We start from the raw sequence: 17,049 nt of genomic DNA on the forward strand, positions 1-17,049 counted from the left end.
TGTTTGTGATATTTTATGTAAAAAAAAGTTTAGAAGTTAGGTGAAATTTTATATTAAACGAATATAACGTCATGATTCGAAATCCGGACACTTAGTAGCATATCATTTTCGTTATAGCTTACCAAAAATCATGTAATTAGTTGGAAATGAAGAAATATCATCAGGATGTAGTATTAACAGTCAGTTTTAAGAGAATGCATGCAAAATATGTCTTTTCTAACAATTTTTCATCAGAATTTGAAAATTAAAATGACTTGTTGTGCTTCGAATCCCGGACACTGATAAAAGCTGATTCGAAATCCGGACACTTTTGCTTCGAATTCCGGACACTCGTTTTTGCTAATGAATCGAAAAAAATTTGGACTGAAATGTTAGTGAATGGCTTTCTTTAGGTCTCAAATAAGCTGTTAACATCAAAACAATCGATATTTTATATAAAAATTTGCTAGAATTTAAGGAAATCAAAACCATAAATTTCTGCTTTGCCTTCTCGGTGCTTCGGACGTCTATGAAATATTTCACGTGAAATGTTTCGCATTTGTGGTATTCTTATAATTTGTATTTATTTAATTGTTTTGGCATTAACTACAGCGTTCAAACAAACTTTAAAAGAAAGTTGATGTTAGAATTTATCAAATAACACAGTTTTGACATTCATAATGCGAACTTATATCCAAATAATTGATAAAACAAGATGAGGTGTCCGGGTTTCGAAGCGTCTGGGAATTCGAATCATGACGTTATCTTCTTATATCTATACAAGCCTTACCCGACAAACTTCGTTCTGCCTTTTTTTTCGTTTGTTGACGTTTTTTGATTTTTTGCTTATTCAGCCTCCTGTGATCAAAATTTGATTTTACGTAACTTTTTCCATACAATTTGCCGATGCTCCGGAATCGGTTCCAGAGTGGCCAAAGTGGAAAATTTTCAGCATATAAACCTTCCTTGAACTTATACGAACCCAACGCAACAAAGAGCACCTCGATCCGACGATCCGTGTTGAATTGATTCGCGTTCGAACAAAACCGTTGAAATTTTTTATATATATAGATTAGATATATAAAAAATTTCGACGGTTTTGTTCAAACGCGAATCAATTCAACACGGAACGTCGGATCGAGGTGCTTTTTGTTGCGTTGGGTTCGTCAAAGTCCAAGGAAGGTTCTTACGCCAAAAAGTGACAACTTTGGCCACTCTGGAACCGATTCCGGAAAATCTGCAGATTGTATGGGAAAAGCTGCGTAAAATCAAATTTTGATCACAGGAGGCTGAAGAAGCAAAAAAGTTGACAACGTCAATAAACCAAAAAAAACGAAGTTTGTCAGGTAAGGCTTGTTTACAATAAATTTTTACCTCACTTTCAAGAGGGTCCGATCCGATTAGTCTAATAGTGCATTTGAGGAGACTTGACAATCAATGGAACTGAGCCAAAGTTTGATAAATTTGTTTAATGTACTAAGTACAAAAATCATCTGCTTTTGTCAAAATGCCATGAATTGATCAAAATTTAAATAGTTTTACAGTCGACTCTCTGGCTGTCGATCTTCTCGATATCAATAATTCTCCATCTATCGATGAATTCTTCAGTCCCTTCAATCTGCATACTTTAATTATCTTCATTCCTCGATATTTTCCTTTGCTTGAAGGATCACTTCCTTGACGGTCCCTTGGATTCTGTTTGCCTTAGAAATCTCTTCCGGTTGTCAATAATTTTACTTTCTCATGGCTTGCATAGACATTTTTCTTGGCGAAACGAAGCTTTGAAGGGTGTTTGACATTAGTTTGTTTTTGTTTGATGGACGTTGCCATGATTCTCTCCCATAGCTGGGTATCAAGAAAAAAATATTTTCAATCGAGTCTTCATTTTGCATCGTTCTATAAACTGATGATTCTCTTCCTCGGCGGTCCCTTGGATATTGACAAGCAAAAAAAACATTGACTTAAATTAAAATTTCATTGAAAAAACTAAAAAATTCGATTGTAAATTAATTATTTAGAATATATTGTAAATCAAATTTATTGTTTAGAATATATTGTAAAAGGCTTGTTTATTCAACGTAAAAGTTAAGGATTTCTGAAGCAAATGAAATCCAAGGAATCATCGAGAAAGAGATGATTTGTAGAGTTTTTTTAAAGGTCATATAAACTAAATTTTATTTTTTTGCTTTTTGATGTTTATTTTTGAAATTGCCTTGTGTCAGGGAAAATTTTCGAATTTTGTTTATTGAACCTTTAAAAAAACTCTAGATTCAAACTAGAGAGGAAAGAAGAGCATCGAAGTATAATGCAGTTTAAAGGGAAACCATCGATAGATGGAGAAATATTGAGATAACAACGATTGTCAACCAGATATTAACTGTTTCCATCACTTCAGCCCACAGTTTAGTTCCGCCGACACTCACTGCACCGCGCATAATCACTCACCTAATCAAACCAACTAAACCCATACTAAACCAGTAGACACTCACGAGAGAGCATGGTACTCTAGACTGCATGTGGTATCCATGTGTGCGCTCAGCCCAGCAATATCTACAGACAGTTCGTCTGGCCAGCCGATGCGTTCAGTTGGGTCGCAGCTTTGAACGTATCCGGACACACGTCGAGTCCCTCTTGTAGTGTAGTGTCTTCGTCCTACTTCCGGCCAGAACAGGCTGGCCTGCAAAGCGGGGGTGGAGAGGGTCAAGTGTTTTCAAAACAGTGCCGAGCGTTGAGATTGAGTGAAGTTTTAGGTTTTTTTTGCGGAAACACAAACAGGCTAAAATTAAGTTTATCGATTCCGCTGGTTTGTGTTATGGTTTTGTACTCCGGACAGGAAGCTTGACCACTTTTGCTTGGTAGTGATTGTTTTAGTGGCCACTCCAGGGAATTGAATTTGGCACATCCGGGAAGGCTAAAAATAGTGAGATTGTTGTAGTCTGCAGTCTGAAAAGCTCACAGGAAAAGTCTAGTTCGGGAAAATCGTATTAACTCACCGTGCTGGCTCCGTGTACATCCCTGAGAGTGTCTGAGTGATTTTCCCTTCTCGGTTCACCGTCGGTGTCGTCCTGGTGTTTGATGGTGTGTGTGCGTGGTGCACCTTCACGGCGGCAGGTCCTGGCCGTCACCGACTGACTTGTCTGTCTGTCCATTGCGTGTCTGCACGAGGAAAGTGGAGGTGTGTCGGTGGTGTTGTGTACATCCTTACAATCCGTCAAGGTCCGCTTGTTCAGCACGACCAGCGGCCAATGTGACCGGATATTGAGCAGATCTCCTGCTATACCGCATAATTTTATTAATTGAAGGATTCTGGGTCGTCTTGCGACCTGAAACTGACCCGTAGCTTGGCATTTCCGGGACTGCCGGAGATACGGAGCTCTAAACTCAATTTATCGAGCATCCTACAGTCAGTGAAACGACACCGGAAGACCGTTATCAGAGGGACGACGGGTAGTCTCCAGAAACGCGACAGAAAAGCGCTCTGAACGAACGGTTGACGGGGTGTTCAGAATAAGTGCGAGAAACGGAGCGGACGAGTTATACTGGAAGAGAAGAGATCTGGAGATGAATTGAGCTGTCAAGTCAAAGGTAAAGTAATTTACAGTTTGTTTTGTTGTCTGGTTATGCGCTAGTTGCGGAGGCAAATTCGAGGTCAATCTGAGATACACGGAATCACTGTGACGATACAATAAACTCGGAGTTCTAAACAAGTAAAGATACATTTTTAGAATAGTTATTTGAAGAATAGTTGCAGCACATAATACTGATTTCAGGGTGCAACCTTTTCCGTTTATCTATAATGTATTACAGTCAAGGCATAACATCCTTGTGTATGAGGACAAATCGTATAGCCAGCTAGGTTTATATGGATCTGTTATATTAAATCGACCCTTTTGACCAATACATAGTGGCTACCGCTAATTTAATATCGCTGACGTCTCTTACAATCGTCCATGATGACCTAGGATCGTTTGATCCAAGATGGCGTCCACTCTGGTTATGGGTGAGGAAGGCACAAAACTTGAATTTCTATTTTGAAACCTTTCATCTCACTTGATTAGATTGGTTAAGATTAAATTATTAAATGCTAAATCCTTCCATATCACTTTGCTTCGCATGTCCTTTTCATGCATATTTTAACAGCCTTCAACTGCCACACCTGTCGCACTTGAAGAAGTTCTTAGCAAGAAAATACCCCAGCAGAACCACTTGGCTGCACCATTTCGTGCTCGGTAAACATCATGAATATTTGATTCCGACTCGGATGATACACATGCAGCTTCAAGAGATCAATCAGATTAGACATCCCACTTTCAAAAAGAATAATTAATTTCCTCCACCTTGGCGGCGCTATCTCTGCCCTGGTAAATATATAATGATAAACTTTATGATGCCCACTTCTCCCTTGGAAACACTTCCAACTGTATGGTGGCATTTTCCTCCCCCCTCACTCTCTTTATTGACCCAACTAAGCGCCGAGTTCCTCGCGGATCATAGTTTATGCTCATCGTTGGGTCCCCCCCGGCCCTCGACGATGTTCCGGAAAGTATAGTGAAGCGCATAGTACGTCCCGTTCTTCTATAACAGCTGCTTCTGCCCAGTGCCTTCACCCCCGCTCCTGGACACAGGCAAACATACATGGTGTTGGTTTGTCTATGTAGCTGTCAGACGTACAAACCATGCTTAAAAATGCATAAACTTGGACGACCGAGCGCGACTGGCAAAGCATAGTTCAAGCGAGTCATAGAACCGCGCGAGTAGGGGGAAGCAGTCGCTAGTTTTGGTTATTTGAAAATACAGTCCGGACTCTATTATCCTAAGCCTCGTTTATACAAAGTTTCGATTATCCAAAGGTTTCTTAGAAATTTTGGATATCGAATCACGAACAAAAAAAACGCAATTTGACTCTTTATTGCCTTTTTTTATTTGTATGAAATTCGGCTATCGATTCCTAATGCTCAAATGAGCCATTTTTCATTATTAGTCTTACCATACAAATTTGACGCCTATCCATACAATAGCGCTATAAAAATCTATATTTTGAGAAGACATTTTCTGAACGATTAATGTCTTCGGAAAACTGTAAGTTATGATAAGGAACACGGAAAAAAAATCCTGAAATGTCACTCGTGACTTAGAATTTGTGAAAAAAAATTATGATATGAGAAAATTTTACTATTTTTTTCATTAAAATTCGGATCATTACTTTCGAGATATCATCATTTGAAAAATAAAGGCTAATTGGGTAACACACAGAATTTTTTTTCTAATTTTGATTCATTGCAAAGCCAGCAAAAAAAAGGTCGGATGAACATTTGAATAAAAAGAAAGTTGTAGAGGATTTTCCAGTTATTTGATAATATTTTGAGATAAACACATTTTTCCAATTCAAAAAATTAATATAAAAAGCGCGAAATGGTTTAACTCGAAAATGGTGCACTTTATCAAAATTTTACAAAAGTTCTTTTCGATTGCAAATTCAACTTTGTTTGTACACGAGAAGAAGATTTGCTGATAGGGCACAAACGTGATCCACAGATCGCACTCTCTTACTCTCTTAGCAAAAATGCATTTCTCTCCCCGATCGTACTCGATCGCGGACCCTCAACAGCAGCATCAGAATTAGTATTATTCAGATCCCAATAAACTACCAACCGGGTAACAACGCGTCTTTTCGAGCGGAATAAAGTTGTTTTAGTGTTCGCGCAGCTTTGTTCGTTTTATTCGCGTTTTTAAAGTGTCCGAAGAAACAGCTGGAAGAGCGGACATTTTGGTCCTTCGAGCCGGATCGGGACAATTCGGACACGGTTCGCGGACGCGGTGGCAGTGGAAGTGAAAGTAGATTCCAGACTTTCGGTTTGGAAACGTTCCATCGCGGAAAAAGTTCAGTGAACCCTACGTGGTTGAAGAAGAAGGTTCAGTGACCTGGACTGACAGTGCAGTGACCTGAAGAACAATACTCGGTTGTAACCGGCGTCGTTGTACGCCATCGCGGTTTTGAGCCTTGAAGTGGACTTTCGCGCCATCACGGGAGGATCGGTGCTGTAGCTGCGGTACGGAAGCGGATTCGGCGGTTGCTGAGGTTCCGGAGTTGCTGGTCGGCGTCGGCGGTCGAAGCTGAGTTGCGGTAGAAGCTGTCTACGGAAGCTGGGAACCTGGAGATCGGTGGACTGCCGCAGGGAAGTAGGGTGGTTGGTTTGGCCTGGTGCATGTGGCCACTGTGTGACGGTAGGAGAAAATAAAGTCTGGTTGAATCAATCTTGTGCATGCGAGTCTCGTTTATTTTGGCAAGTGTTCGTCCCAGAGTGGTGTCCGCTGGTTTGGTCGGTCTCAGTTTCGCTGGAATCCTTCTGCTGTTGAGTTTCTCTGGTTACTATCCCCCTCGCTGCTGTCAATTGGGTTGAGAGTCTGTCTGTCTGTCGCGCGGAATCGGTGTCGAGCGTTGAGTTGTGCGGTCGCGGTCTGTCAACGTTCCGGTGAAAGCAGTGCTGTGAAGTGAAACCGTGATTAGCGCGAAGATGGCGGACGAAATGGCTACGCTGCTCAAGCGTGAGCAGAAAATTCACGACATGCTGGATCTGATCGAGAAGTTCGTGGAAAACTACAAGGCGGCGGACCATTACAACCAGCTTCGGGTGCGTTTGGATTCGCTGGAGAAGCTGCAGGTGAAGTTCTACGAACTACGGGATCGGATTGAAGTACTGCAAGATGCTGAACCTGAAAAGAAGACGACGACTGCGGCTACGACTGAAGCGGTGGGAACAGGCGGTGATCCCGGTGGTGACGGCGTGAAGCAAGAAGACCTGACTGTGGGGGACCCTAACTTTCAGGCTATTCAAGATTTCGAGGATCGTTATTGTGCGCTGATGGGAGACCTGCTGTTCTTGCGTGACGGAAATTTAACGCAGACAACGAAAGAGCTCGTTCAGCCAGCGCAACAGTTGTACTCCAAGGTGAAACTCCCCGAGATTACACTTCCCAGATTCAGCGGCGACATCTACGAGTGGATCGCGTTTCGTGACTCGTTCAAGAGTCTGATACACAATAATCCGCAGCTGACTCCGATGGACAAGTATACTTACCTGCGATCTTCTGTTACTGGTAGCGCTGCGGCGGAGATCAGTACCGTCGACTTCTCTGCGGAAACTTACGAGGTTGCGTGGGAGGTGTTGCAGAAGAAGTACGAGATCAAGAAGTTGATCGTGAAAGCATACCTGGATGCAATCTTCTCGATTGAGCCGCTCAAAAAGGAGAGCTACGACGGGCTAAGCTTCCTGGTAAGTCAATTTGAAAAGAACCTGCTGATGCTACAGAAGCTGGATGAAGACACGACTGGGTGGAGTACGATTCTGGGCTACATGGTCTTCACGAAGCTGGATCCGTCAACGCTGCGTCAGTGGGAGACGCATTACTGCTGCAACGATGTGCCGAGCTACGAGGAGTTGATTGCTTACCTGCGCAACCAATGTTGTGTGCTGCAGTCTATTGCACAGCAGAAAACTGCAGGAACGGATCAGCGTCAGAGCAAACCTTCTGTGTGCCACACCCTAGTGCGGTCGTCTGGCAGGTGCAGTCTCTGTGGAGGAGAACCGTGGCATTCACCATTTCACTGCGACAAGTTTCAGAAGATGCTGCTGACGGAGCGGAACGAAGTGGTGTTGCGATCAAAACTGTGCAGGAACTGTCTGTCCCCTGGACATCTAGCACGAGCGTGTACGAGAGGAGTTTGCCATCACTGCCGGCAGAAACATCACAGTATGCTGCATTCCGGACTGCTGCAGTCAAGAAACTCCGCTCCACCGCAACAGACAAGACCTCCCCAAGCGATCACACAGCAACGACAGCCACCGTACAGACCAACAAACACAAACCAACAGCCACGAAACCAGAACACAAGCCAGAACAACACGAACACAGCCAGTGGCTCGCAAAGCACACCTCCACCGTCCACACCCACACAGAACCTCACCAACACAGCACAAACGCCATCCACAAGCCACACCTACACTGCATTCCCAACAACACCCACACCGAACGTTATTCTATCTACGGCAATCGTCATGCTTAAAGACAAACACGGAAGGTCCATGCAAGCACGCGCACTGCTGGACTCCTGTTCACAACAGTGTCTCATGACAACAAGTTTTGCCAAAAAGCTGAACTTTGAGAAGTTTTCAGCATCGCTGTCGGTTCAAGGGATTGGGTCGTCGCTTTCGCACGCCACGAAACTGGTCCGTGCTGATGTCGAGCCCAGATCGCAGGCGATCTCGGAGTTCAGGGAAGAAATGCTCTTTTACGTTCTTCCGAAGCTGACCGTGGCGTTGCCCACCGCTACCGTGAATCCGACTCAATGGAAGCTACCCGAGCGATCCGTCCTGGCCGATCCTAACTTCTTTGAAAGCGGTCCAATTGATGTGATCATTGGCGCAGAGCACTACCTGAATCTGCTGGAGAACGGACGACTACTAGCAACTGACGATGGGCCTACGCTGCAAAACACCGTGTTCGGGTGGATCATTTCTGGTCGCGTTCCGAACAGCTCACCATTGGAAGCGGTTGCGATGGCGTACGTCTGCACTAACGAGGAGCTCCAAGAGCAGCTGACGCGATTCTGGGAGCTGGAGACGTGCTGGACAAAGAGCAAGTTGTCGACCGTGGAGTCGGCATGCGAGGTGCATTTTGAAGCAACGACAGTACGCGATGCAACCGGTCGCTTTGTGGTCACCCTGCCGAAGAAGGTGTCAGCGTTGGAGCAGTTGGGTGACTCCAGAACCACAGCGATTAAGCGGTATCTCGGACTGGAACGGAGACTGTCAGCAAACCCGGAACTGAAGAAGCAGTACAGCGACTTCATCCACGAGTATTTGAATCTGGGTCACATGCGAGAGGTGGTGGACGAGGGAGAAGGAGTTGCTTATTATTTACCACACCACGCAGTGCTCAGACCGGACAGCTCCACAACGAAGCTGCGAGTGGTGTTCGATGCGTCATGTCGGTCGTCTACTGGAGTTTCGCTGAATGACGTGCTGCTGGTCGGACCAGTAGTGCAGGACGATCTGATCGACATTACCTTACGGTTCCGTCTGCACCGCTACGCGATAGTCGCGGACATCGAAAAGATGTACCGCATGATAAAGGTTCAAGAACCTGACCAGCGTTTGCAGAGAATTTTCTGGCGTGACTCGACGGACGAGTTCCTGCGGATATTTGAGCTGACAACCGTCACGTACGGCACGGCTTCTGCGCCATACCTGGCAACCAAGTGCCTGCAGAAGCTAGCCGAAGCGGGCGCGGAAACGCACCCAGTCGCCGCACAGGTCGTCAAGAACGACTTTTACGTCGACGACATGACTACTGGCGTCCAAAGCATCGAGCAGGGCAAGCAGCTGGTTCACGAGATGGTGCAGTTGATGGAGTCAGCTGGCCTCTCATTGCGGAAGTGGAATTCGAACAGCAGGGAGATTTTGATGAACGTACCGGAGAGCTTGCGTGACTGTCGAGCGCTTCTGGACATGGATACGTCGAGTTCCACCGTGAAGACGCTGGGAACAATCTGGGAGCCGAGAACTGACCGCTTCATGTTCACCACGCCGAAGTGGATCGAGGTTCCAGTCATTACGAAGCGGGTCGTCGCATCTGAAGCTGCAAGACTATTCGATCCTTACGGATTGCTGCAACCTGTGGTGGTTCTTGCCAAGATTTTTATGCAACGTCTGTGGGAGCTTAAGCTAAACTGGAACGATGCACTGAACGAGGAAATGCAGGAAGAATGGCGTGATTTCCGTCGGAATCTGATGGGCTTGGACGGAATTACTGTACCACGCTGGGTTGGAATCGGCGACGACAACGAGGCAGTTGAGTTGCACGGCTTTTGTGACGCGTCAATGGTAGCGTACGGAGCGTGCATCTACGTCAGAACGGTTGCAAAAGACCGATCAGTAAGCGTGCGACTGCTAATCTCGAAATCTCGAGTCGCTCCACTGGACAATCAGAAGCGGAAGAATAAGAAGCAGTCAATTCCTCGTCTGGAACTCACGTCAGCCTTGCTACTTGCGCATCTGTACCACAAGGTCATTTCCGCCTGCCCGTCGCTGAAGAGTGCGAAGGCTTACTTTTGGACAGACTCAATGATATCGAAGTGTCAGATATCAGCCCCACCGTCCCGTTGGAAAGATTTTATCGCCAATCGAGTCTCAGAGATTCAGCATCTCACCCCGATGGAGAACTGGCACCACGTGCCAGGCGTCGAGAACCCGGCTGACATCGTGTCACGGGGAATGATCCCTGCTCTGCTTCGCTACGAGACACTCTGGTGGAATGGGCCTCGCTGGCTGATATTGGACAAGGTAAACTGGCCGCAGCCAGTTCCTGTCAACGAAGCTGATCTAGATCCCGAGGTGCTGGAAGTAAGGGGTCCCGTAGCAGCGGTTTTACCAGTGGTGGGTCCGAACGAGATCTTTGGAGTGCGTTCGAAGATCACGGACTTGGTCCGGATCTCGGCAATTTGGCTACGATTTCGTTTTAACGCCCAAGCGAAGAATCGCAACTGTCGCAGAACGGGACCGCTGAGTGTTGATGAACTCACTGGTGCGCTCCACGCGCTAGTTCGACTGTCTCAACGTGACTCGTTTGCTCAAGAGCTAGCTGATCTCACGGCAAGAAGGCGTGTTCGGGATAACTCTCGAATTGCGTCACTGAACCCGCAACTCGTTGACGGCATACTTTGCGTCGGCGGCCGGCTGCGTCACGCAAGCATTTCTGGAACTCGCAAGCATCCCATGATTATCGACCACAAACATCCTTTCGCCGTGATCGTGATGGAGTACTATCACCGTAGCATGTTCCACGTGGGACAGCAAGCTCTGGTCTCTGCTGTTAGAGGAAGGTTCTGGCCGACAAACGCCCGGAATCTGGCACGACAAGTTATCCACCGGTGTGTCGACTGCTACCGAGTGAAGCCGAAAGTCCACGAGCAGCTGATGGCAGATTTACCACCGGAGAGAGTCTTGCCAAGCACACCGTTCTCAAAGGTTGGAGTGGACTATTGCGGACCGTTTCACATCGTGTATCCACACCGTCGTGCACAGCCGATCAAGAGCTTTGTGGCGATATTCGTCTGCTTGGTGACAAAAGCTGTTCACCTCGAATTAGTAGCAGATCTGACCACCCAAGCCTTTCTAGCAGCTCTCAAGCGGTTCACGGCACGTCGAGGCAAGCCCTCCGTGATAATGTGCGACAATGCCAAGAACTTTGTGGGAGCGCAACGTGAGCTGGAGGATCTACGCAGGCTGTTCAACAACCAAGTCAGTCAGGAGAAGATCATCAACGAAGCTGCAAACGAAGAGATCACATTCAAGTTCATCCCAGCACGCTCGCCGAACTTCGGAGGCTTGTGGGAATCCGCAGTACGATCCTTCAAGCTTCTGTTCAAGAGGACAATCGGCACACACAACTTGGTCTATGACCAAATGCAAACCTTGCTGGCGCAGGTTGAGGCGGTGCTGAACTCCAGGCCTCTGACCCCGCTGAGCAGCGACCCCAGCGATTTTGAAGCGCTCACCCCGGGTCATTTCCTGATTCACCGACCACTAACGGCGATTCCGGAGCCGAACCTCGACAGTGTGCCAAGCAACCGTCTGTCAGCGTGGCAACACGTACAGCATTTCATGCAGACACTCTGGCGGAAATGGTCTCAGCAGTACCTGTCTGACCTGAACAACCGAACCAAATGGGCGAAGCAGAAGGAGAACGTGAAGGTCGGAACGATGGTCCTGCTCAAGGAAGATAACCAGCAACCAATGTCGTGGCCACTAGGCCGCATCACACACATCCACCCAGGGCAAGACGGCAACGTACGTGTCGTAACAGTACGAACCAAGGATGGCAGCTACAATCGCGGAATCTCTAAGATCTGCGTACTGCCCATCAGAGACAATGATTCGGCGTAAGGGGAGACCTGTCTCCTCCAACGGCGGAGGTCGAAAGGCCTCCGCAACCCCAGTTAAGTTAAGTAATCGTTTTGAATTCAAAAAGCTCAAAGAATGTTTCTTCCTCAGTCATACTGGTTGTCTCCACCCCGGAACAACAGGCACTCGGCAGCCCAACCGATGTCGCCACGTCTGCCCTAAAAAGAAGAAGATTTGAGGTAATCTGTTTTGTTCTGGTGATGGATGATGTTTATGTTGCATGTTACGTGGAGATGGTACAGCTGAGTTCGGTAACGGTCGCATGAGTAAAGAACCCGCCCTAAACGATGCAAACACGCTTGGTATTTCGAGGTACGACGCAATCCAGACCTGCAGCGGAGGATGAAATGGCCAATTCAACCTCCCACGCATTCCCGAGGTCGCAAGTGAGCTAGGCCAGCTTGCTTGACGGTTCAACACCTGTCGAAGATCATCGCAGCGCAGTCACCAGGTATCACCAACATCGTAGTTTAGCATCGTGGAGGTTCAACAGTCGCCCGGAGGCGACTACGGGGGCCAACCGGTCCCCGTTTCCAGGGAAGTCTTTTCAATGCATTGTTTTTCGGTTTAAAAAGCACCCTCTCATATTATTGATAGCGCATCGGCACACCATCACCGGAGACGGCCCTGACGGGTCGCACAGCCAGCACACAGCACGAGTCCAGAACGCCCACGCAGAGGCGCACGATACGGTTCGATGGAGACGTCCGTCGAAGCCAACTGTCCGGCGGCGAAGTCCGTTGGAGCACACTTCAGTCCAGCAGCGAGATGTTCGAGTACAACAGTCAGCAGTCCAGCGTCCAGTCCGTTGGTGTCTACAGTCCGGCGGTGAACACCGTTGGAAATCCAGCACGAAGCAGCAGAAGATCGCGATCGAGGCATCCGCAGCAGATGCAACAGCAGCACAGCAGAAAAAATTGCAAACAAACAGCAACAGAAACAGTTACAGAAAAGATCGAGAAAGCTAGGCGAAAAATAGTATAGCTCGATCAGTCGCAGTAGGCGACGATTGTCGCATTGTTCGAAGATTGTTTACGAAAAGGAAAATGAAATCGAAAGTGAACTTGAAGTCGTAACAATAGATCTAAAAATAGCCATAGGAATAACAGTAGTTGTAGTAGTAGTAGTAGTGAATTGTTTTGAAATCGGTCGATTCCAAGGCGGCCGGCGTATGTTTGTACACGAGAAGAAGATTTGCTGATAGGGCACAAACGTGATCCACAGATCGCACTCTCTTACTCTCTTAGCAAAAATGCATTTCTCTCCCCGATCGTACTCGATCGCGGACCCTCAACAGCAGCATCAGAATTAGTATTATTCAGATCCCAATAAACTACCAACCGGGTAACAACGCGTCTTTTCGAGCGGAATAAAGTTGTTTTAGTGTTCGCGCAGCTTTGTTCGTTTTATTCGCGTTTTTAAAGTGTCCGAAGAAACAGCTGGAAGAGCGGACAAACTTCGAGTGTTTTTTTCGAAACTTTTCAAAAATCACCATTTTTTTTTTCTTAAAAAAAACATTCCTCATGCAGTATTTCTTAATAGTTGGCACTGTTGTGACGCAATGTGAAATAAAAACTTCGGAATTTTTATTTCTTTGTACCAAATTTTTGGTTGAAAAGTCTCAATTACTACAATCAGCTACAACTTGTCGGAGACATCAAATCGACCAAAAAATCTCTGCTCAAGAAACGAATGTTCGATTATTTTCTTAGCCTTTTTCTATGAACATCCTAATAATTTGTAAGTAAACTTCACAGTAAAAAAAATCATGGTAGTATTACATCTGGAAATGAGTACATCTTTTATATAAGAAAAAAAAAATCCCTTAAAAATGTGTAAATTTACCACTTTTCCGTTGAATGTCACTTTTCAGTCTAAACTGATGTAATATTACATCATAAAAGAGGTAATATTAAATATTCAAAATTATCACCTTCCAAATTTACAAAATGTTTTACTGTGTTGTATGCAGAAAACAATGATGAGTAAAATCAAAATTTTCATCTCAAGCTTACTTTTCAACACTTTGAAACAAAAAGTAACACGATATGCTATGTACATAGTCAAATATTTTCAAAATACAAAGGAAAACGTGTAACAATGTCCTAAATTTTTAAGTCTATCTCCGAAATAGGTCACAAAGTCCAAACATCCAACATGTACGATTTGAATAAAAATGCAAAACTTAATGTGATACAATAAAATAATTCCAAATAGTTTTCAATCGATTTATTTCAAATCTTGAAAGTGAAGTGTGCTAAAGAAATCCAGAATTCCCTACACTCACAACAAATTTTGTCAAGTTATTAAAAAAAAAAACTAATTAAAAATATAGATCGAAAAAATAATTCATATTTGAAGTTTCAATACTGAAACACCAACATTATAAGCATGTGAGCAATTCTCTACCAAAACCGGAAATTGATTTTATTTACACCCATACAAGTCTCCATACAATTTTGGCAGCCGTCCATATAAAAATAGTTTGTCAATATTCAAACTGTAACTTTTGAGTGAATTATCTGATCAATTTGTTGTCTTGGGCAAAGTTGTAGGTATTGTTGAGCACTAGTGAGAAAAAAATTGGTACACGAAAAAAAAATGCCGATTTTTTAATTAACTTTTTTCACAAGCACTCAGAAAACGAAGCCCTTTATCAAAAATCTATAAAATACTTTTCGATTGCAAATTCAATTTGCATAAAAAGTTAGTTAAAAAAAATTTTTACATGAAATTTTGATTTATTTCAAAAATCACTATTTTATCAAAAAATCATAACTTTGCGGCAGATTTTTTTACCATACTGCTCTATGGCTCAAAAGTTGCGGGTTTTCGTCCCCTAAAACATATAAAAAAAACTTGAAAATAAAAAAAATACGTACCTTTGAGATATTGAGTTTTTGTGAAAAAAGAGTTAATAAAAAAATCGGCAAATTTGTTTTTCCGTGTGCCTATTTTTTTCTAAATAGTCCTTAACAATACCTACCACTTTGCCGAAGACACCAAATTGATCAGAAAGTTCACTCAAAAGTTGCAGTTGTTTGAATATTTACGTACCTTTTTTGTATGGACGGCTGCCAAAATTATATGGGTGAACCAATGACACAAAATAGCTTCTTTGGAATTAGGAAAGGCCCCCACAAAGTTTGAGCCAGATAAAAAAAAAAACAAAAAAAAATAGTCGACCGATTTCGTAGAGAATTGCTCAAGTGCGATTTGGATTAAGAAAACGGGTAAAATAATTCAAAAATTGATCAGACTCATTTATCCCATTGAGATCCTCACAATTGGCCAGCCTCCCCTATATGACATACCCGAGTGTGCCCGTTGGCGTCCCGGTCTGTCCCGATGCCGGTTCGGGAGTTCATTCGCGTAGATTTTGTACACGTTCCACTGGCTATAACGTTTCAGTGACTTTACGTCAAACAGTTTGCGAAAGCACTGATGGAAAATGTCGGAAATTTTTTTGGGTAAAATATTGATTATTGTTTGATATTTTTCATGATTTAAAAAAATGCCAAATAATTTGCATGTTTAACGCATATAACTAAATTTTCTTTAACTTTAATTAAAATGTAATTACAAAAGCCGACTCGGTCCTAACCAGGTTCCAGTACCGAAAAGGACCTAATAAAAATAATTTCATGAAAAAAAACTAAATTTTCTTTTAAGCTACGAAATTTTAGTGATTTAACGTCACAAAACATAATAAACTCCGTAATGCCCAAGGGATTCTCGCACAGCGGACTTTCCTTGTTGTGTCCAAAAGTGACATCAACGCGGTGTGGACTGTGTTTCATGTTGGTTCTGTCCCGAGCATAATTAATTCCGCCCCATCGGTTACGCCGGGTGCGAGAATTTTCCCCGGAGTTCATTGTAGCTTCCCTCTGCGCTACTGTCACACTTGGCGCTTCTGAGATGAACAAGTTTGTTTGGAGTTTGGAGTGAGGAATGCTGGCATGTGTGTGTGTGCTCGTGGAAAGTCATCGTCGCCCGGGTAAAAATTAAATATTTGCTCTGAAAACAAAAACCGAAGGAAAAATGATCGAGCGGCAGGTGTCTTTGGTTGCAGTTTTTTTTTCGAGGGGGCAAAGTTTGTTTTTCCTTCGGTCGCCATGGCAATGGTTGGGAAATGCTCTTGTCAGTCCCGTGGGCCCCCGGCCTGCTGTGTGCGGGTTTTTGAAGGAAAAAAAGGTCGCGTTCGGTAGAACGGCGAGGTTTTGGTCCCCTCTCGGGTTTTTTTTCTTCTCGGGATTGAAAAGCAGTCTCCAGTGGCTGCGAACAAAAAGCGGCGTACTCAAAAGGTAGGCCCTCTTGAAAAAATAAACAAAATTGAGAGTGACAAATATTCAAATTGGGGGAGGGAACAAAGAGAAATGATTTGCAAATTTTGTTTAATGGTACGCTCATACAAGCAAACAATTCTTGTACATTTAAATTTGAGTTCACAAAATACTGCATTACGTTCACGATTACGTTCCTTACCAGAAAGGTCTTAAAATTACTTAATAAAGTGTTCTTTTCAATAGTAAGGTTTAACTGACAGATCGTTGTCAAATTACACTGTGTTGAGCGTGCTTCATGCATATTTTGACAGATAAGCATTCATTTGATGTAAGAAAATCAGGATGACAATTTCTGCTGCATTTCTTTCTTGTGGGTGTATTATCACGTCATCTTTCTGACCGTCTTAAATTGTCAGTAACAGATCACTTGTTACAAAACTGTTTCTTTTCTTTACTTTGAGCAAAATGTTTCCACCTTAATTGGAGCGGCGATCAATTCACTGCGGAAACTTTACACTTTTCCTCAGTTTTCATGCAGCAAAAAGGGACACACCTCTTACTTAAAAGGTCCGTGTCGGAACTTTCCCCCACAAAACAAACCTTCGTCAGTCCGGTTGTTGGCAGGTCGGCAGGTTGACCACGGTCTTATCCCAGCGGGAGGGCGTCACGTCATCCGCAAAACGCACAACCATGACACAAACACATGAAACGCAAAAAGAGTGTTAAAGAAGGATCTGAGCGGGGCAAAAACTTGTAGGTTTTCATCGATTATTACGGAACGCTTGTGACGAACTCTGGTCCTGCTGCATACGCGGTAACGT

At 44.3% G+C, this 17,049-nt stretch overlaps 2 protein-coding genes across 3 annotated transcripts in view; both read left to right on the top strand.

Moving 5' to 3' along the window:
• Positions 1-2,550: 2,550 nt before the first annotated feature.
• The window catches only part of LOC120416956 (galactosylgalactosylxylosylprotein 3-beta-glucuronosyltransferase P), an 82,997-nt gene continuing 68,498 nt past the window's right edge, over positions 2,551-17,049 (top strand). The window contains exon 1 of one of the 2 annotated variants that reach the window (XM_039578861.2): positions 2,551-3,564. The gene's annotated coding sequence lies outside the window, so the exon portion shown is untranslated. The remainder of the gene's footprint in view (positions 3,565-17,049) is intronic. The other variant, XM_039578860.2, reaches the window with a different exon arrangement.
• On the top strand, positions 6,495-11,924 carry LOC120416979 (uncharacterized). The gene has a single exon (XM_039578903.1). The coding sequence runs from the start codon at positions 6,495-6,497 to the stop codon at positions 11,922-11,924; it is 5,430 nt and encodes a 1,809-aa protein (XP_039434837.1).

This window comes from Culex pipiens, chromosome 3 (assembly GCF_016801865.2).
Source record: "Culex pipiens pallens isolate TS chromosome 3, TS_CPP_V2, whole genome shotgun sequence".
In the NCBI taxonomy this organism is placed as follows: Eukaryota; Metazoa; Arthropoda; class Insecta; order Diptera; family Culicidae; genus Culex; species Culex pipiens.